The 22767-nt window shown below is 35.5% G+C and overlaps 1 protein-coding gene across 1 annotated transcript in view; it reads right to left on the bottom strand.

Moving 5' to 3' along the window:
• The window catches only part of ctnnd2b (catenin (cadherin-associated protein), delta 2b), a 595920-nt gene that overhangs the window by 195829 nt on the left and 377324 nt on the right, over positions 1-22767 (bottom strand). The window contains exon 14 of the mRNA XM_030159817.1: positions 22319-22532. Coding sequence (XP_030015677.1) covers positions 22319-22532 — 214 coding nt within the window. The remainder of the gene's footprint in view (positions 1-22318; positions 22533-22767) is intronic.

Raw genomic sequence — 22767 nt, 5'->3', positions numbered from 1 at the left:
GGTCACTACAGTGGACAGCTATTCTACAGCTGTTCTCTTGTATATTCATGGATTTTGTTGTTCTTTTCGTTGTTGTTGTTTTGTTTTTTTTTTTTACACATATCTTCATTAACCCATAAAGACCCAAACATCCATCACCGACCAAAACCATCTACTGATCTAAACTGCTTAATACCTGTTGATCCACTCATCCTATCAATACATGTAAATAACTGGTGTAAAATACAGTTTGTCATCTTTTCATGTTCATCAGATATGACCCATTTGGATGTTCAGAGGCTCCGTAGTGAACGTGGAAACACTGTCATCTTCGACAACATTGATTCACCAGTAAAACCCATGGAGTTTGATCAATGACAGTGGATGGAAATGCATGGATTATGTTCAGTTAATGCTACATTTTACAATAAAAGTCACTTTTTCTGCAGTTTCCTCTGTTTTTGATATAATAACCCTCAACTCTAATCTGAGCTTTTATATACATATTCATGATCAGTAAATTAGAAATAGAAAAATGCATGATTTATACTGATAAAATAGAAAATACAGAGGATAACATTGTAAATAAATGCTGATAAATCACTTGAGAGAGGGTAAATATAGAGAAAATTTCCTTTGCGAAGTGACAGAAAAGTAGCACTGGGTCTTTCTGGGTTAAAGTTATAAGACAATACATGTCTTTTCTGACATGAATTGGTAACATTATGTAGATCTCTCCTGAGGATAAGCCCCCAGAATCATAAGCCTTCCCCACAGTTTTCACACAATTTATCAGTAAATACATGTTTCTGTGTGTCAGAAATTAAACATGTGGTGTCCAGCTGAGTGGATATTTTGCAAGTTCATGAAAAATAGGTTCATAAGAATTTTTTTGTCATTATTACTTTTTTTAAAATGTATTTTTATTATTATTATTATTATTATTATTATTATTTATTTATTTATTTATTTTTTTTTTTTTACTTTATTTATTTATTTATTTAATTTATTTTTCAGAAGAAAATTTTCTATCACATTGTTTTTTTCATGCCTAAAGAGGAATAAAAACACTCAGGAAAAAATTTTGATTAAGGTTCTCATAATTCGTGCATGAAAGGGTTAATGTCTTGTATCATGTGATGCCTGGTCTTTTAAACCAAAGCCTTAATGTCAGCTTCCTTCATCGTCTTCATAATGAACGGGCCATTGATCCCAGCTGAGTCACAGACCTATAGCCATGCATTAATGAGGCTCAGCCATTATGGGCTATCGTGTTTACTCAGTTTGCGTCTTTTAATTACATTACCATCGAAAACAAACTGGTAACACATGGAGGAAGTCGAGGTGGTGTATTCAGACTGGGTTTGTTCTGGACCGAGATGCGTCTTGTCTCATTTTAACACAATCTGCGGTGTAAAGAATACACAATGATCTGCTAATTAGACTGAATACTAATAGATATGACTACATATTTACCAACTGTATGAAATCCACACCGTTGCAAATGGATAGAAATCTTATTCACCTGTAATAATGTTCTTTTTCTATTCAAATTCACTGAGAAATAAGTTAATGAGTAACTCAAGGGAATGGAGCGGCAGAGTGTTTGCATAATTAACTTTGGTTTTATGGCATCTCTGTATTCTCCAAAGCATTATTTTGTATATGATGGTGCACAAATATCCACTTTCCCAGGTTTTATTATACATTTTTACGTTGTACTGATTCTCATAAAAATAAACACAAATGTTTTCAAATGGCTTATGGTGCACAAAATTGACTAAAAATCTATTTAATCTGGATCCTCCCTCAGGCTGCTGTTCCCCTGGTCTTTATTTAGCCCGAACACGACGAACACTGTGACTGGATTTGATCCAAACTGTACAAAGTTCCAATCACAGTGTGAGTCTGACAGCTTTGTAAAGGACTGGACACTGCCTTGGTCAATACAACGCTGCTATGACCCAATGACAATACAGTGACAAACTGGGCCGAAGAGAAAATGGACTTTAAAGGTCAAGAAATAAACACTTATGGTCAGACATGAGGTTTCATTTCCATCCATCCATCCATCCATTCGTTTGTCCATCCATCCATCCATCCATCCATCCATCCATCCATCCATCCATCCATCCATCCATTCGTTTGTCCATCCATCCATCCATCCATCCATCTGTTTGTCCATCCATCCATCCATCCATCCATCCATCCATCCATCCATCCGTTTGTCTGTCCATCCATTTGTCCATCCATCCATCCATCCATCCATTCGTTTGTCCATCCATTCATTTGTCCATCCATCCATCCATCCATCCATCTGTTTGTCCATCCATCCATCCATCCATCCATCCATCCATCCATCCATCCATTCGTTTGTCCATCCATCCATTTGTCCATCCATCCATCCATCCATCCATCCATCCATTCGTTTGTCCATCCATTCATTTGTCCATCCATCCATCCATCCATCCATCCATCCATCCATCCATCCATCCATCCATCCATCCATCCATTTGTCTGTCCATCCATTTGTCCATCCATCCATCCATCCATCCATCCCTTCGTTTGTCCATCCATTCATTTGTCCATTCATCCATCCATCCATCTGTTTGTCCATCCATCCATCCATCCATCCATCCATCCATCCATCCATCCATCCGTTTGTCTGTCCATCCATTTGTCCATCCATCCATCCATCCATCCATCCATCCATCCATCCATCCATCCATCCATCCACTCATCCATGAAGGCTGAAGGCCTTAAACATTTTCAGCCTACGCTTTTATTTTTTTGTGGAGGCCTTAATTTTAAAGCAAGAGACCTTTCAGGCAAACAGCACCCCCTTAACTGAAAAGGTGGATGATGTTTTTTTTCTTACAGTGGATAATTTTTTGGGCTGTTCCATTTTTTCTTATAGTGGATAATTTTTTGGGGTTGTTCTCTTTATTTTCTTATGGTGGATAATTTTTTGGGGGCTGTTCTGTTTTTTTTTTCTTATAGTGAATATATTTTTTGGGGTTGTTCTCTTTTTTTTCTTATAGTGGATAATTTTTTTGGGTAGTTCTCTTTTTTTCTCATGGTGGATAATTTTTTTGGGCTGTTCTGTTTTTTTTTTTCTTATAGTGAATATATTTTTTGGGGTTGTTCTCTTTTTTTCTTATAGTGGATAATTTTTTGGGCTGTTGCACCTCTGGGCCATCGCAATTGCAGCATATTTTCTAACATTTATTCAAAATAAGAATAAAAGTCCAGGCAGATCATTTTAGGCTGAGGGTTTAAAGGGTTAAAGCTGTCAGTTATATATTTAGCTCCATATCTGCCTAAAATCCTCCGTCACGGTACTGATTCTCCACAGACTAATGAACAGAGTTTGAAAACAGAGTTGAATTATAATATGATGGAGGGTAAAGATGGGATTTCCACTTAATGATGCCAAAAAAAGTACATAAAGTATAAGAGCGCCGATGCTTAACAGAGGTTTCGTCATTTATTTTATGCCTGATGGATGCGCTCTGTAATATTATACTGCATTCTGATTGGACAATGACAGCTTTTTAGAGTCTGTAGAATCATATTGAATATTTTACAGCCACAGTAATGAGATCTGTAGGTCAATAAAATCATACTGTATTTGTAAATGTCTGTGAAATAAGCAGGATAATGTGCAGTAAGCTGGTTCCTGTAGTGAAATAAAGCCTGATGCAGGTTTGGACAGAGGCTTGGGGCTGTACATTATCTGCAGCTGTAGGTGTGACCTGAGGGACCGTGACCTCTGAGCTGGTCCCTGTTCAACTAAGTCCAGCGCCTCAGGACTGCAGGTTCAGGATCAGAGATGTCTGACATGTCTGGGACTCCCAGCTTTCACTGAGTCACACTCCTCTGGTTCCTTTTTTCTGTCTGTTTGAGGATATTTTTAGAATGATTCTGAGGTTAGACAGACGCTGTATGTGTGAACACCGTTCAATATTTATCCAAACAGAAAGGCACTATTTTTATATAGACTACAGGTCTATACATACTGTTTTTATACATATATTTATTACCTCCGCCAAGGAGGTTATGTTTTTGCCAGGGTTTGTTTGTCTGTCTGTTTGTTTGTCTGTCCGTTAGTGTGCAACATAACTCAAAAAGTTATGGACAGATTTTGATGAAATTTTCAGGGTTTGTTGGAAATGGGATAAGGAAGAAATGATTAACTTTTGGAGGTGATCCGGAAGAAATCCTGGATTCTGGATCACTTTGAAATGTTCGTTAACATTGTGGTAAATGGGGCCAAAATTTTCGTTTCCCAATATCTCGCTTAATTATTGACCAAAACTCATGAAATTTAACTCAGGAATTGACAATGGGGTCCTCTATCACATTTCAAAGGCTGATCCGGATCTGATCCAGAAGGCGGATTTTATCTCAATTTATATAAAAAATGGGGGTGCCCTTACTTTTTGGCCTACTGTGCCTTTAATATTAAAGGTAGAAATTTCTGACAAGCGCCATCGTGTAGCTCAGTCAGTTCTGCATCGGGAGTATGCCACCGGATTTCATGTAGCTTTAATACTTAAGGAGCTAGATCCAGAAGAAAACCGCCATTACGAGAAATGTGATTTTCGTGAATAACTACTGAACTAATAAGGATATAATTATGAATCCAGTTGCTAATGGTATGTTTTCATGGTCAAGGAATCTTAAAATATAGGTAAAATAAATATGGGACGAATATTTATGGTGGAAATCACAATATGGGGGAATTGTGCAAATCTCATGCAATTTGACTCAGGGATTTACAATGGGGTGTTCTATCAAATGGCAAAGACTGATCCGGATCTGATCCAGATTGCGGATTTTATCACCAATTTCAGGGAAATGAATTCCATGTAAGTTGAATATAGGTGATATGGACTGAGTAATAAAATCAAGACATACAAAAGCAAGCTTTTTTCATGGAGTAGAAACCATACATAATTTTAAAAAATAAATGTAGGATTTGTATCACCGATTATGTGGGGAATTTTTGCGCTTGGCGGAGGTCTGCGCTCTCCGAGTGCTTTTCTAGTTTATTCTGTTTTCATAGACATACATACTGTTTTCATAGATATATAAACTGTTTTCATGGACTGTTCTGTAAATATATATAGTGTTTTCATAGATATATAAACTGTTTTCATGCATATATATCATGTTTTGTAAATATATATTGTTTTTATAAATATATAAACTGTTATAGATATATAAACAATTTTCATCGATATGTAAACTGTTTTCATGGATCTATATACTATTTCATGAATATATATAGTGTTTTCATAGATATATAAACGGTTAATATTGTTAGGATGGGGTCTATTAATATTATAGGTCGTCTTTTTTTAAAATTGTACATTAGAGCAATTCTTATTTTACTTTTGTACACTATTTTCTTATGCTTTTTGAGGTTTTGAAATTTTAGATTTCCACAGTTCTTATTTTCTGAAGTGTTTTTATTATTATTATTATTATTATTATTGTTGTTGTTGTTGTTGTTGCTGCTGCACTGACTGCAGTAGCACTCCTTATTTCTTTGTACACACGATGACAATAAAGGCTAATTGTATTGTATTGTATTCAATTGTATTGTATTGTATTCTAACAGGTTGGTACAGCAGGTTTGACCATGACCTCATAGTTTCTGAAGTCGCTGCATTTACACCCTGTGAGCGGCACAAAGATGACACTGAGTGTCGGCGTTATGTTTGAATACTGTGAAAACACAAGAAACACATCTGAAGTAGAAAACAGCTGTTTGTGCAAAGAACAACACCTGTTTGGTCTGTTAGGACTTTCACATTTTCATTTCAATATAACACGTCTTTGAAATGCTGCTTTATGTACCGTAGGCTAACGGCTAATCGACACACACACACACACACACACACACACACACACACACACACACACACACACACACACACACACACACACAGACGGTAGAGGAACAGCTGAGTTCACTTATAGATGATGTGGGCCTTCATGCAGGTTGGATTTCACCAGAAAATACATTTCATTATTCAATTGTTGTCCACAAACTAATGTTCTGAGACACTTTTTAGCTTGATTCCATTAATACTTTAACCCATAAAGACCCAGACATCCACTGGTGACCAAAAGCATCTACTGATCTAAACTGTTTAATACCTGTTGATCCATTAATCCCATCCATCCATGTAAATAATTGGTGTAAAATACAGTTATTCATCTTTTCATGGTCGTCAGATATGACCCATTTTGGACGCTCAGAGGCTCCGTAGTTACCGTGGAAACACCGACATCTTCTACAGCATTGATTCACCAGTAAAACCCATGGAGTTGGATCAATGACAGTGGATGGAGAAACTTGGTTTATGTTCCGTTAATGATATATTTTACTGAAAAAGTCACTCTTCTTCAGTTTTCTCCATTTCTGATAAAATAACTCTCAATTTTAATCTGACCTTTTATGAACATCTACATGATCAGTGAATTAAATACAGAAAAATACCTCATTTCCACTTACAAAACACAAAATACAGAGTATAATATTATGATAAATTGTGATAAATCACTTAAAGAAAGGTTAAATGGAGAGGAAAAATCATTCAGGAACTACCTTAAAAATAACACTGGGTCTTTATGAGTTAATGTAAATATTTTCATAATTTAATGTTATTTTTTGCACTAAAACAAAGACAAAAATTTGGAGTTGTCATTATTTATAGGCATAATGTAATATAATTTTTTTCACAAAAACCCATAAAGACCCAGTGTGACTTTTGTGACAGTTCCCAAATGAATTTTCTCTCTATTTAACCTTTCCTAAGTGATTTATCACCATTTATTATATTATCCTCTTAATTTTTGCATCTCTTTCCAGTGTAAAAACCATCTATTTTCCTATGTTTACTTGACTGATAATATAGATGTTCATAAAACCTCATGGAAAATAAATAATTTTTTCATGGTCGTCAGATAAGACCCATTTTGGACGTTCAGAGGCTCCATAGTTACCGTGGAAACACCGACATCTTCTACAACATTGATTCACCAGTAAAACCCATGGAGTTGGATCAATGACAGTGGATGGACATGCTTGTTATTACATTCGGTTAGCAATATTTTTGCTGAAAAAGTCACTTTTTCTTCATTTTTCTTTGTTTTGATATAATTAACTTTTAATTTACTCAGAGTTCTTATGAACATCTATATGATCTGTGAATTAAATGTAGGAACATACATGATTTACACCAAAAAATGCAAAATACACAGGATAATATTATTTAAAAAACTGATGATTAATCAGGTAAGAAAGGTAGAGTTCAGTTTTCTCTTTTAATATAATAACCTTTGACTTTACTGTGAGCTTTCATGAATATCTAAAATAAATATAGGAAAATATTGAATTTACAGTGAAAAATGCTAAATTCAGAGGAAAATATTTTACTAAATGGTGATAAATCACTTAAGAAAGTTTAAATAGAGAGAAAAATTCATTTGGGAAGTGACATAAAAGTAGCACTGGGTCTTTATGGGTTAATATCCCTTTGACTTGTGTGTATATTCAGTATTTGTGCTGCTATTGGAAACTCAATTTCCACAGGGCTCTGCTCAAAGGATCAATAAAGTTCTATTTGATCTAATCTTTAATCTAATTTAGTGTTATAAATGGTGATAAATCACTTAAGAGAGGTTAAAAATGAGAGAGAAAAAAGAATATTTGGGAACTGCCACCAAAGTAGCACTGGGTCTTTATGAGTTAAAACCATCCTCATTCCCTTCCAGTACTTATCTCCAGCTCTGGATGACGAAAAGACATAAATAGAGAGCGATCATGAGAGAGAGGAAGAGAGAAAACAGGAGAGCGGCTGAAGAGCAGAGGGCAGGCGCCCCGTCGGGGACTTTTTGTGCCATCAAGTCAACTGTACTTGTGAGGAGGATGGAGCGTATGTGTGTTTAAGCCTTTTTCTGCGTGTTTGTGAGCGTGAATCTGGCGAGGCAGGCAGCTCGCCTTCCCACTGTGATCCTGATTCAAAATGCCCAGCAAAGAGATGGAGCGAGGAAGAGGACGGCAGGCGACGCTGAGACTGTAAAATATAATATGTTGTTTCAACTTCAAAATATGAGTGAAAGGGTTGTTTTAAAGGGCGCCTGTACCGGTCATACTTAGGACAGTGTGGTGGAAAAATTTACTTTTTATATTTTATACTCTTTATATTTTATACTGTTAGTACATCTTCTTTTAATGCTGAGTCATTATTCATTATGTGTGATGTTTACCACTCCCCCAACCCAGGAACGGAGTTCTTGCCTTGAGTTAAAACCCAAACACCTAAATGTCTGAATGCGTAGATAGAGGATGGCGCCTGCACTCCAGATAGGATCCAAGCAAGGTTAGAGTGAAGAGGTCATCATGACCTCTTCACGGAGCAGAGAAGGAGTAGTATGGGGTGGTACGATGTACGTAAGGAATGACATCATAGTTTGAGGGGGTTGGATTTGGTTCTATATAATCTTTAGTTTTCTCTTGTTTAATCAGACTTCACTTACAGAGTTTCTCTGTTATTGACTTCTCAATAAATGCATTTATTTATTTTAACTCGAACTTTCTCTCCTCCTCTTTGTGTGTGGGTTATCAGTTGAACATTTCCATAACAACAGTAATATAACCTCCACCGTTCCTTGGAGGAGGTTATGTTTTTATCGGAGTTTGTTTGTCTGTCTCTCTTTTAGCAAGATAACTGTGAATGTGAATGAATGAATGAATTATTTTTGGTTTTACATCAATCATTGTACTCAGTACATTAATTGTAATAAACATAAAAATCAAAGAAGGAATAGGCTAGAGGTAAAAGCTTATTTTTTTTGCCTATCCTTTTCAACTAATACACTGCATACATCAACTTAAATGTGTACAGCATCCAGCATTCACACCATAATAATAAAAATAAAACAACAACAACAAAAACATATCTACATCAACACTGTAAGCCCGGAATTTGTATTTACTAAAATGCTTTAATTACAATGCACTTAAATGATTTAAGTTTTATAACATTACTATAAAATGTTCAGTATATTCTACTAATTTGTAGACATAGTTGAAAGTACGAAAAAGTTTAAGTTGAATGGAATTAAATCATTAGGTTTTAGTCATGACCACACCTTTTCATCTTCGCATTGCATTGTGGGTATTGGGCATGTTTACCTCCGCCAAGGAGGTTATGTTTTTGCCAGGGTTTGTTTGTCTGTCTGTTTGTTTGTCTGTCCGTTAGTGTGCAACATAACTCAAAAAGTTATGGATAGATTTTGATGAAATTTTCAGGGTTTGTTGGAAATGGGATAAGGAAGAAATGATTAACTTTTGGGGGTGATCCGGAAGAAATCCTGGATTCTGGATCACTTTGAAATTTTTGTTAACATTGTGGTAAATGGGGCCAAAATTTTCGTTTCCCAATATCTCGCTTAATTACTGACCAAAACTCATGAAATTTAACTCAGGAATTGACAGTGGGGTCCTCTATCACATTTCAAAGGCTGATCCGGATCTGATCCAGAAGGCGGATTTTATTTAAAAAAATAAATGTAGGATTTGTATCACCGATTATGTGGGGAATTTTTGTGCTTGGCGGAGGTCTGCGCTCTCCGAGTGCTTTTCTAGTGTTGAAAATGTGTTATTTTTATGTGCAGGGGTTCAGCGGGGTTGTGGTGTTAGTGTTAATTTGGATTTAATGTGTGTATGGCAGTGTTTATTGGCCTTTTTGTGTTTGTTTTTGTATTTTTGTAGAGCTGCACCATGAGTCAGAGCCAGAGGAAGAACTATGGCTTTACTGTTCATCTAAAACTGTTACTGTACAATGAAAATCTTAATGTTGTATCAAATTAAAAGCATTTCCTGTACTGGCAAATGACAATAAGCTAACTTCCATTCATGCCACAATATATTAAGTTGAATGACTTAATAACTATTATGGTCAGGAATAGGATTTTGAGTTTGAGTATCTAAAAAAAAGTTGTTTAATCAATGATAAATGAATCTGGCTGCAATTGAGAAAATTAGTCAGTGTAAGCTAAAATGCTGAGTTGAATGGTTGGATAGTGGGGTTGATTTTACACCAGATTTAAAGCACAAATAACTTTTCTTTTAGTGTTTTCTACTTAATAGTTTAAGTTCAATACTTTTAGCATTAAAGTTGAACCTACTTAAGCCAACTGATTAGTCGATCATTACTCAAATCATTTAAGTGCAATCACTTGCCTCAAATTTTTTGAGTAAACTCTATGTATCCGGGCTTACAGTGAACCATCTCAATTCAATATTTCTGAATAATTTTAAAGTTAAGGTACTTTGTTTTTGTTTTTTTTAAACTTTGCCAGAGGAGTGGATAACTTAAATGCATCATAAGGTCCATTCCATAATTTCACACCTACAGTCCCAGTTCATCTAGACTTCACATTTGTCCTCACTTTAATCCACTCACACATGAAAATCTCTGAAATTCGAATTACTCTCTCTTAATTCCAAGAACCACGACTGGTGTTTGAGACAATTCTATTTTTATCCTTCATGTTCCATATACTTATTTAGAAATAATTCTTTATACCTGTTTTTAAATATATTTATGTTTGTACTTTCCTCTATCTCCTGTTCTAGATTGTTCCACAAAGTCACTCCAAAAAGTTATGGATGGATTTGGATGAAAATTTCAAGAAATGTTGATACTGGCACAAGGAACGAATGATTACATTTTAGTGGTGATTGAAGGTACTTTGAAATATATGGTTCTTTGCTTCAAAAATTAAATGCATGGTGTCCAGCTGAGTGGACATTTTTGTAACTCCGTGAAAAATAGGTTCATAAAAAAAATTCAATTGCATTGTTTTGGTTTTTTTTTTTCATGCCTAAAGAGAAATAAAATCACTCAAGAAAAAAAAAAAAAAAAGACTAAGGTTCTCATAATTCATGCATGAAAGGGTTAAAAATACAGAAAAAAAAAAATCTGTAAAATAAACCTTAAAAATTTTGTTAAATTACAGATTTTTTTTACAGTGTAGATTATAGAGTATTATTTTCGTGATCTGACCCACTTCAGATCATATTGGTCTGAATGTGGCCACTGAACTAAAATGAGTTTGACATCCCTGTTTTACAGTGAAGGAAAAGAAAACGGGAGCTGGAGGACGGCAAAGAGGAGAGGAGAGAGAGAGAGAGAGAGAGAGAGAGAGAGAGAGAGAGAGAGAGAGAGAGAGAGAGAGAGAGAGACCAATTATGAAAACCTGAGCAAAGAGAGACGAGAGCGAGGCTGAAGAACAGAAAAGAAAGAAGCAGAGACTTATTTCCTTTGGGTCTTTGAGGGAGAGAGGAGTGAAGGGAGCGTGGTCTGTCGGCGTCCGGTCGCTCGTTCAGCTGATTAATTTGTGACAGGAGGGATTTCTGTGCTCCGTGCCTTGAATTGCTGCTCTAATTTATATGGTAATCTTCTTTAAGACTCCAGCCGCATACAAAACCTTTTTATTTCCTCCCATGCTTAAGCCTAAACCCCTTTCTATACTAACTACGCACATATAAATATACATAACCGTCTAAATGCACAGAGCAGGCGTGGGTCATACTCTGGCCCCCAAATCTAATTGTATGTGTGAAATACAGCGACACCTCTCAGTTTCACGTCCCTGATGAGGTTCGGCCACGCTAGGGAGACTGCTTAGCCAGCGTTAGTATTCATGACTGAGTCTTATTACGGCGAATTACACTGAAAACGTTTGTCCGTCACCAGACATCGTTTGTCACAACACCCCGATGTGGAGTAGCGCCGTAAATATGGAGGAGAGTGGATTAAGACTCAAGGGCAGCTTTTTGCAGGGAGAATGCTGCAGTTTGCAATAAAACAATGTAATCTGGCTTTAATTACCCTGAGTAGCAGATTCCGGCTGCAGCATGGAGCTCATGTTTGTTTACAGACACTTCAATGTTAATAAGATCCGAGGATAAATGGGAGATCTCAGGAAAATACGACCCCGTATAGTCCACATCCACTTCATATCTCCATATCCAGTCATAATGATGGATACGGACATGAAACGTACAAACACGTCTCACACACAGGCCGGGTGAAAATATCACCGGGAAGCAGCTGAAATCCTGCAATAACATGAAGATTCACAAGAAAGTGAGGAAAAAGGTCAGCGTTCAAGAAGTGGACGCTGAAGTTGAAATGAAAACGGACGAGAAAAGCCTCGGATGAGAAACTGGAGGAAGTACAACTCATAAGGTCTGTAGTGAAACCTGGAACTGGGCCACATTCAGTCTAATATGAAAGAAGTAAAATTACATGATGAAAATAACTACATCTACAAACTGTCCTTTAATCAAATGTGAATAAAATGAACAACTTGAAATTTCTACGGAAGAGGATTAGGGCCATTGGAAAAATAAATAAATAAATAAATAAATAAGGTCATATATATATATATATATATATATATATATATATATATATATATATATTATTATGAGAAAAAAGTCAGAATTCTGAGAAAAGTCAGAATTTTGGGGAAAAATATCCAAATTCTGAGGAAAAAAATTTCAGAATTATGCGAAAAAAAGTCAGAATTCTTAGATTAAATTCAACGGGAAGCAGCTGAAATCCTGCAATAACACGAAGATTCACAAGAAAGTGAGGAAAAAGGTCAGCGTTCAAGAAGTGGACGCTGAAGTTGAAATGACAACGGACGAGAAAAGCCTCGGATGTGAAACTGGAGGAAGTACAACTCATAAGGTCTGTAGTGAAACCTGGAACTGGGCCACATTCAGTCTAATATGAAAAAAGTAAAATTACATGATGAAAATGACTACATCTATAAACTATTCTTAAAAATGTGAATAAAATGAACAACTTGAAATTTCTACAGAAGAGGATTAGGGCCATTGGAAAAAAACTTAAGTAAATAAGGTCATATATATATATATATATATATATATATATATATGTATATGCATATATGTGTGTATATATATATATATATATATATATATATATATATATATATATATATATATATATATATATATATATATATATATATATATATATATATATATATATATATATATATATATATACACATATATATATATATATATGATTCTCTGAAAAAAGACAGAATTCTTAAATTAAAGTCAGAATTGTGAGGGGAAAAAAATCTGAATTCTGAGGAAAAAAAATCTAAATTTTGAGATGAAAGTCAGAATAATAATAATAATAATAATAATAATAATAATAATAATAACAACAACAACAATAATAATAATGGATTGGATTTATGTAGTGCTTTTCTAGACACCCAAAGCGCTTTACATTATTCATTGGCTCTGACATTCACACTCTGGTGTGTGGTAAACTACATTTGTAGCCACAGCTGCCCTGGTACAGGCTGAATTCTTAGATTAAATTCACCAGGAAGCAGTCGACATCCTGCAATAACATGAAGATTCACAAGAAAGTGAGAAAAAAGGTCAACGTTCAAGAAACTGAAGTTGAAATGAAAACTGACAAGAAATTTGAACAGAAAAGCCTCAGATGAGAAACTGGAGGAAGTAAAACTCATACAGTCTGTACTGGAACCTGGAACTGGGCCACATTCTGTCTAATATGATCTAAACTGAGTCGGATCAATAAAATGATAATATAATAACCTGTAAATAATACCAACTCCAAACTTTTGTGTATATTTTAGAGTGAAAAAAGTAAAATTACATGATGAACATAATTACATCTACAAACTATCCTTTAAAAATGTGAATAAAATGAACAACTTGACATTTCTACAGAAATAAAGGTTCAATCTATCTTTTTTTTTATTATTCTGAGAAAAAAGTCCGGATTCTGAGACTAAAGTCAGAATTCTAAGAAAAAAAGTCAGAATTCTGAGTTTAAAGTCAGAATTTTGAGGAAAAAAAGTAAGAATTCTGAGAAAAAAGTTGGAATTCTGAGATTACAGTCAGAATTCAGAGAGAAAAGTCAAAATTCTGAGATTGAAGTCAGAATTCTATGATGAAAGTCAGAATTCTTAGATTAAATTCACTGGGAAGCAGCCCAAATCCTGCAATAACACTAAGATTAAAGTCAGAATTCAGAGAAAAAAGTCAGAATTCTGACTTTAATCTCAGAATTCTGACTTTTTTTTCTTCATCATCATCATCATCATCATAATAATAATAATAAATATTGGACTTTATTTTTTTTCCAGTGGCACTAATCCTCTTCCAAAAATTTCTTAGAAAAAAAATGCAAATTTTAACAATATTATGCCTCAGTTTATCATTTACACATGTGCATTACAACTTACAGATCATTTACACTCTAAAATATAGACAAAAAAAATGTTATATTACATTATTTATGAGTCATTCTGTTATTATTTTACTGGTTTGACCCATTTCAGATATTATTAGGCTGAATGTGGAACCTTGACTAAACTGATTTTGACACCCCTGAATTAAAAACGAGGACCAAATTTACATTTTCTTGTCTTTTACATTTGTCCCGTTGAATGATGTCGAGGGCTCCGACTATAGACGTTATATCAGACATGACTAAAACAATCTTAATGCAACTGACAGACGGACATAAATGATTCAGGTCGTTAAATGTCCAAACTGTTGTGACACTGAAATGACAATTACAGTCATTTCCCCACGTCTACATGCTAACTGCTGACTGGAATGCAGAGCTCAAAGTAACATGTGCTCATCATGATAAATGTGTTTTGGTTCAAATGAATCAATAAGACCAAAGTTCAACAGTTGTAGAAAAAGCAGAAACAGATGAGACATGTTCCTTCCAGGCCCACAGCAGAGGTTTTCATGAGCGTGGGCCTCTGGTTAAGAGAAATCCATTTTTCTCATTTGGCTTCTGGATTGAAATAAAATCCCTGAGGAATCTGGACGTACATCAGTTTGGAAATTGAGTGGCATCCCTCTTTTAAATCTGTCGTCTGTCCACCACCCCTCCCAACCCCCAACCCCCCAGAGGTGAGAGTCCTTTTACCGTGGACTTCCATGAATTCCAATTAAAACAGAATTTCCAGGATAAATACAGGAAAAGTGAAAAACACTAGTGGACGTGTCACTGGTAATCCTTTAGGAACTGAGTTTACGATGCAGCCCACAGCAGGTTTTTGACATCAAATCCTCTTTTTTCTTGTGATTTTTTTTTATGATGCAGATGATATTTGTGTTTACTGACAGTCAGAACAAATCTGCTGTTGGTAAAAGTGCAGTGGAGACGCAGAAACTGGGAAACATTTGTCTGAGCTGTGTAATCATACATGTGTGGATTATGGTAAAAGATGCACATTAGAGGCAAGGAGTAGGCTTACGCAATATAATGTAATGAATAGATACTATTACACACCATCTAGACTGTATAGGATGAAACTATTGGGTGACGATTTATGTTGGAAATGCCGAGAGAAAACTGGAACTTTCCTTCATTGCATGTGGGAATGTGTTTTAATCAGACCCTTCTGGACTCAAATTTTAAATATTTTAACCCTTTCATGCACTGTCCACTCCAGTGGACAGTTCTTCTCCAGCTGTTCTTTTGTATATTAATGGGTTTTGTTGTTTTAGTTCCATATCAGCCAACACAGTGGACGCTTATGTACCATCCCATACACTGTAATTCAGATCATTAGGGTACGTTTACATGGCAGCACTAGGATCTAATTCCGCAAAGATTTCTCCTTTGCGTTATAAAATCATTCCGCGTTAAGACGAAGCCGCTATGATAACGATCTACGTTAACATGAGTCTGCGAGGACGGCTGAATATGCTGTAGTGGCCATGCCAGACCAGTAGCTGGCGATCTCCTAACTGTCCTCCTTCGATGGTACGTTAGGGATTGACTCAGGCATTGGCGAATATAAGAAATGCGTCTCCGCTGGTAAGAGTGTAGACGCAGTAAGCCTAACTTTTGGTGGAGAAGCGACAGCAAACTGAGCACAGTTAGCAGCACGTATGTTGTTCTGAAACCGGCCGTTGTTGTTGTGGTTGTTCCTTCTTTTTCTGCAGCTTTATTGTGTCATAGAGGCTGGCAAACCAGCTTGGAGGCGCATTACCGCCACCAACTGGCCTGGAGTGGGTTAACTGGCGGTTCTTGGCTGCGCACGCATGCGGTGATGTCATATTTTACCCCGGAACGCTCCGATTCGCGTTAACACGGTGCTGAAACGCAGAGTGTATCGATAACATTCCACCCTGAACCCTGGTATCAAAAGTTTCCGGATTCAGGCACTCTAGGCACCGTTTCCATGTTAACAGAAGGCTAATCCGCAATGAAATCTTCCCGGAGTCGACTGAATCCTACGCCGTGTAAACAGCCCCTTACTGTAACTTTGCTGTTCTTGATAAACCTGATCTGCAGTAACATGTTTGAGTGTAAATCAAGTGTTATTTGTTAGACAAGAAGGGGTTTTTTTTTTGCATCTTATCTCCATGAAGTGAGTAATTACTAGCATTAGAATATGTTAAAATGTGAGAAGACATCAGATTAGCAGCATTAAAAATGTTTTTATTTCATTGTTTTCATATCACTTTCTGATATTGGATTTTAAACACGTTTCTTTACTTCAAAAATTAAATGCATGGATATTTTTGTAACTCCATAGAAAAAAAAAAAAAAAAAAAAAAAAAAAAAAACTCGACCGCATTGTTTTTTTCATGGCTAAACACTGAAGAAAAAAATCTTGACTAAGTTTCTCATAATTCGTGCATGAAAGGGTTAAGTTACTGGCTTGGAGCAGAAATCTCCTCAAACCCTGAGCCCTGTTTACTGGGGGATAAATCCCAGTTACCCAATATAACCAAATGTAACTTTTCGGTAATTTCAGCGGGTACAACAACAGCTTGTCGAGTCATTCTAAGACACTGGAAAACATCAGAAACTCCACAGATGAAAGAATGGGTCTGTGCAATGACTGAAACTGCATCCTATGAATCTATGCTTAGAAGATTAAGTGATGACAGAGGGAAGGGGGAGACTCTTTGAGACACGTTTTGGGATTACATAAAAGTAGATAGGTCAGTATGTATGAATATATGAGTGCATATGCAGGTGTATGTGTCTGTACAGATATTTGCTGGTTGATGTTTTTATGTTGCTGCTTTCGTTTGTGTTTGCTGCCTGTCTATTTATTTTTTATTTATTTTATATTTGTGTTTGTGAGATGAAGCTTATGTCGAGTCTGTCTCTAGCTAGAGCTAAATGTTGATTGTGTAGTACATGATCTTGTGTGCCATGTACCAAGGTTTTAAAAAAAAAAGTTTTATAAAAAGTTGAATTTAAAAAAAACAAAACAAAAAAAAGATGCACATTTACACATTAAAAATCCCCCCCCCCAAAAAAAAAACAAAACAAAACAAAACAAAACAAAAAAAGGACCAGTGTATCTAACCGGCATGTTCTATCAAGAATCAATAACTTGAACATGTGATGGTGTCAGGTTCTGTCTCTATGTTCCAGTCCTGCGGTCTGGATGCAGCAGATCAATCTCCAATAGAAGTGGGCAGAGCTTTCACTGGATGAGAACTCAACTAATTCAATCAAAGTTCTATCAGAGCTCAATAGGAACTATATTAACCCTTTCATGCATAGTGGTCACTACAGTGGACAGTTCCTCTACAGCTTTACTCTTGTATATTCATGGGTTTTGTTGTTTTAGTTCCATATCAGCCAAAACAGTGGACACTTATGTATCATCTCATAAACTGCAAATTCATACCATTATTCTAACTTTGCTGTTCTTGATTGGTTCTTGAGTGGAAATCAATTGTTAATATTTATTTTTTTGCATATTATCTCCATGAAGTGAGTAATAACTAGTGTTAGAATATGTTAAAATGTGAGAGAACATCAGATTAGCTGCATTAAACACGGTTTCATTTCACTGTTTTCATATCACTTTATGATATTGGGTTTTAAATACATGTTTCTTTGCTTCAAAAATAAAATTCATGGTGTAGCTGAGTGGACATTTTTGTAACTCCATGAAAAACAGGTTGATTAAAAAAAAAAAAAAAAAAATCAATCACATTGGTTTTTTTTCATGCCTAAAGAGGAATAAAAACACTCAGGAAAAAAAATCTTGATTAAGGTTCTCATAATTCATGCATAAAAGGGTTAATATCTGTAACAATTTCTATGTTAGAAGTTATCAAAACATGCCCCATTATAGGTAAAGGCAAATTTTTAACACGTAAAATATTCACCAAAAATGCAAAAATCGGAATTTCTCAAAACTGTGAACAAACTTTGTAGACATTGCCCCAAGGAAGCGACATAAACTTTTGAAATGAATCCGACCAGTAGTTTCAGAGAAGACTGTTGAAATCTAGACATTGGGTTTGATTTTTCAAGGTCACTCAAGGTCAAAGGTCATGAACCCAACTGAAAGTCCATATATGACTTCCTATCAGTGCTCAATAGTAACTATATTAATATCTGTGACCGTTTCCATGTTATAAGCCATTAAAATATGGACCATTATAAGTAAAGGGGAATGTGTAATATTTATAAGATTTGCAAAAAAAATTCCAAAATGTAAATTTATCAAAACCGTGAATGAACTTTGTAGACGTTGTCCCAAGGAAGCTACATAATAAAATTTGAAATAGATCCAACCAGTTGTTTTGGAGAAAACATTGACATTAAGATCTAGACATTGGTGACCTTGTGTTTGACCCCTCAACGTCACTGAAGGTCAAAGGTCATGAACCCAAATGATAGTCCATATGTGACAGTGTTTCTCACCGGGGCCGTACTGCCCTCCAGGGGGGCGCTGAGACATTGTTGGGGGACGTTTGGAACGACAAAGCTGAGAGGGGGCGCTGACACTGAAATGGGGGGCGTTAGTCTGTATAAGTATGAATATCAAGCAGTATGTTATGTCTATGGTGAATTTCTGTGCCTCCCCCCGCTCTTCTGCAATAGGGTATGTCACGGCCCCCCCTGTCTTTGGTGGTAACAACCATCACGTACCCCCCCTCTTCGGTTGTGGCAGGGGCACAATCTATGCAATTTTGTTTGTTTGTTTGGTTTTTTTTGGGGGGGGGGCAGGAGGCTCATGATGACTAAAAGGGGTGTTTGGTTCAGTATTGAAATATGGCTTCCTATCAGTGCTCAATAGTAACTATATTGATATCTGTAACTATTTCCATGTTATAAACCAGGGGTCTCAAACTCATTTTCTTTCAGGTTCCACATTCAGCCCGATTTGATCTCAAGTGGGCTGGACCAGTAAAATAATAACAGAATAACCTATAAATAATGACAACTCCAAATTTTTGTCTTTGTTTTAGTGCAAAAAAACCCATTAAATTATGAAAATACTTACTTTTATAATCTATCCAAACAAAAAAGATGTGAATAACCTGAAAAAAAATGAAAATTATAAAGAAAAATATGTGCAATTTTAACAATATTCTGCCTCAACTTACCATTTCTACATGTGCATTATGGATCAGATCTACAAAGACACTAAACATTTAGTAACACTAAGAAAATAGTTAAAATTGTGCTGAATTTTCTTTAGACATATCAGGTTGTTCATATTTGTTCAGGTTATTCATATTTTAGTGTTACAGGATAGTTTGAAAAAGTAAATATTTTCATAATTTAATGTTTGTTTGTTTTTTGCACTAAAATAAAGACAAAAATTTGAAGTTGTCATTATTTATAGACATAATGTAATATTTTTTTCATATCAAACCAAAAGAAAAATATGGAGCCATTATTTTTTTGTGGGTTATTCTGCTGTTATTATTTTACTGTAGCTCATATTGACCTGTTTGTGGAACCTGAACTAAAATGAGTTCAACAGCCTTGACTGTGGAATTTTTGCATTTTGCAAATTCATCCCACAGGCCACAATGGAACCTTTGGTGGGCCGCATTTGGCCCCCGGGCCGCATGTTTGAGACCCCTGTTATAAACTATCAAAAATATGGACCATTACAAGTAAAGACACATTTGTAATATTTCAAAAAAAAAATGTTATAAATACAAAAATCTAAATTTCTTAAAACTGTGAACAAGTTTTGTAGACACTATCCCAAGGAAGCTACGTAAAAAATTTGAAAATATTCCGAACAGTGGTTTTGTCACAGAAGATGTTTGAAGAAATTGCTAACGAAGATGATGAAGATGATGATGAAGATGATGCCAAACATGTTTTAACATATTTGCTGATCTATGTACTTATCCCAAATATTTCCAATGATGTCCAAAATTAGAGAAATATCCTGCCTAATTGTTTTTTTTTTTTGTATGTTTCCTGTATGTATTTCACTAGAATGAAATAATTTTAATGTAAATATACATAAAACAAACAAAAAAAACAAAAAATCAAACGTGCACAGATCTTTAACACAGCACCTCCTCTGTAAACATGATGTCTGTGTGAGTAGATTTTCATCAGTAAAGGTGGTAAAAACGGCTCTCATCATCCCGCATGATTTCACAACATCATCAAACTAACTCTTTTGTAATTGTTTGGAATGACAGACCCCATAGAGACAGAAATCACCAACTGAATTACATACTGAGTTTAATCAAGCAGAAATGGAACCGTGTATGAACAGCACATGAAGAAAAAGGAATATGCATCTGTACTGGTGTAAATGCACATAATGTTGTTCCACCTTTAGTAGGTTTGTTGGAATCATTGGGCAAAAAAAAAAAAAAAAAAATCCATAATTACATTGCAGTGTATTTAATTTTGTGGTCTGGAAGAAAATGAGAATACTACCTATATGGAAGTAAATCTGTGCCATCAGATATTGAATTGTTGTATTTCGCAATTTTCTGTCAATTTAAAACAAAAAAAAGTTGTATTTTTTCATAAATCAAATTTTTTATAGTGGAATTTTTTTAGTAGTTGTATTTAATTTTTTTTCTGAACTCAATTATTTAAAAAAAAAAGTTTTTTAATTCAATATTCACAAATACAATACGTTTCAAATTCAATATAAAAAATTTAAGTATACCAATGGAGTAACAAGCTACTTAACCTAACTTTCACCCAATCTTGCGTCGCACCGAAGATCAGGTGACGCTCAGCTAGCAGCGCAGGCATGGTGATTCATACGACTGATGCATACTGTATGTGCGCCGCTACCTGAGCATCATGTGATTTTTGGTACGACACATGACTGAGTGAAAGTTAGATCAAGTATAAAGTTTAAAAAAAAAAAAGAAAAAAAAAAAAGAAATTCAACTATTCAAAAAAAGTAATTCAACTATAAAAAAATTCAATTTACAAAATATAACTATTAAAAAAAACATTTTAGATCAGTTGACGCCTTTGGTCACTGGCGTATATTTGGGTCTTTGTGGGTTAAAGACATAAGACTTTGGAAGACCCTGTGGGAATCCTGTATCCAACTCCATGGGTTTTACTGGTGAATCAATGTTGTAGAAGATGACGGTGTTTCCATGGTAACTACAGAGCCCCTGAACATCCAGATGGGTCATATCTGATGACCATGAAAAGACAACAAACTGTATTTTACACCAATTATTTACACATATTGATAGGATTAGTGGCTCAAAAGGTATTAAACAGTTTAGATCAGTAGATAGGTTAGGTTGTTAGTGGCTGTTTGGGTCTTTATGGGTTTATCAATTTGACCTGGAATCATAAACTGCCTAATTGGGTGCTTCCACGAAACTGGTCCCTAAAAACAGGACATGAGGCCTAAAAATTCAAACCAGCTGTAGACTAATGTTATGAAGCAAGTTTGGAAGCACTTTGGGTCTATTTTAAAAAATAAATTCTTACTGAGATAAAAGAGAAACTATTTTTCGGATAAAACACATTTTCATATTATATTACATTATTTTTAATACAAAAATCTGCATGTAACACAGTCAAAAGGACACTACTATTTTTTTGGATATCTTTTTATCCTCTCACAGGTACATTTTGGAAATTGAACTAATTATGCAAGGCAGAGTGCTTCACAAAAATGACCGCTGTTGAAAAATCATGTCCGATTTATTAGTGTTTCTATTAGTGCAGGTTCTGCATGTAACACGAGTGGACACGATGGGTTACAAACAAAACCTGGAATGAGACTGCGATTCATGAAAAACCTGCATGCAACTGCCTTTTACACCAATTATTTACATTTATTTGATAAGGTTAGTGGTTGAGAAGTTATTAAATGTTTTAGATCAGTAGGTGTTTGGGTCTTTATGGGTTAATGAAGTTTGTACAAATAAACAGGTGGCCACAGTTTTATTTATTTCCATATGTGTGTGTGTGTGCTTTCCCACCTGTCAGCAGCTCTCTGATCTCCACGTCGGTGGTCTTCCTGAGCAGTCGGACCAGGGCTGGGATGCCTCCGCAGTTCTTCAGTGCGATCTTGTTGTCGTCGTTGGCTTTCCCGTACACCAGGTTCCTCAGGGCTCCGCAGGCGCTGCGGTGAACGTCAGTCATCCTGTGGTCCAACAGGTCCACCAGAAGCTGGATCCCACCCTGCCGTCGAATCTGGAAGGAAAAGAGGATTATTAGATAGGGTGAACATGTCAACACTGGTGTTTTTAGTCATTTGTGCCTCTTTTTCTTCTACATCGGGGGGTCGGGGGGGCCACATACAACCTAACAGGATTTTAAGTGGGCTGGTCTGATAAAATATTAACATAACAACCTATAAATAACAATTTTATACAAATGTTTCACTTTAATTTTGATTAAAAACAGGAAAATTACCTGATGAAGAAGT

This window comes from Sphaeramia orbicularis, chromosome 17 (genome assembly GCF_902148855.1).
Source record: "Sphaeramia orbicularis chromosome 17, fSphaOr1.1, whole genome shotgun sequence".
NCBI classification, from domain to species: Eukaryota; Metazoa; Chordata; class Actinopteri; order Kurtiformes; family Apogonidae; genus Sphaeramia; species Sphaeramia orbicularis.
This window is presented reverse-complemented; position numbering and strand designations above follow the sequence as displayed.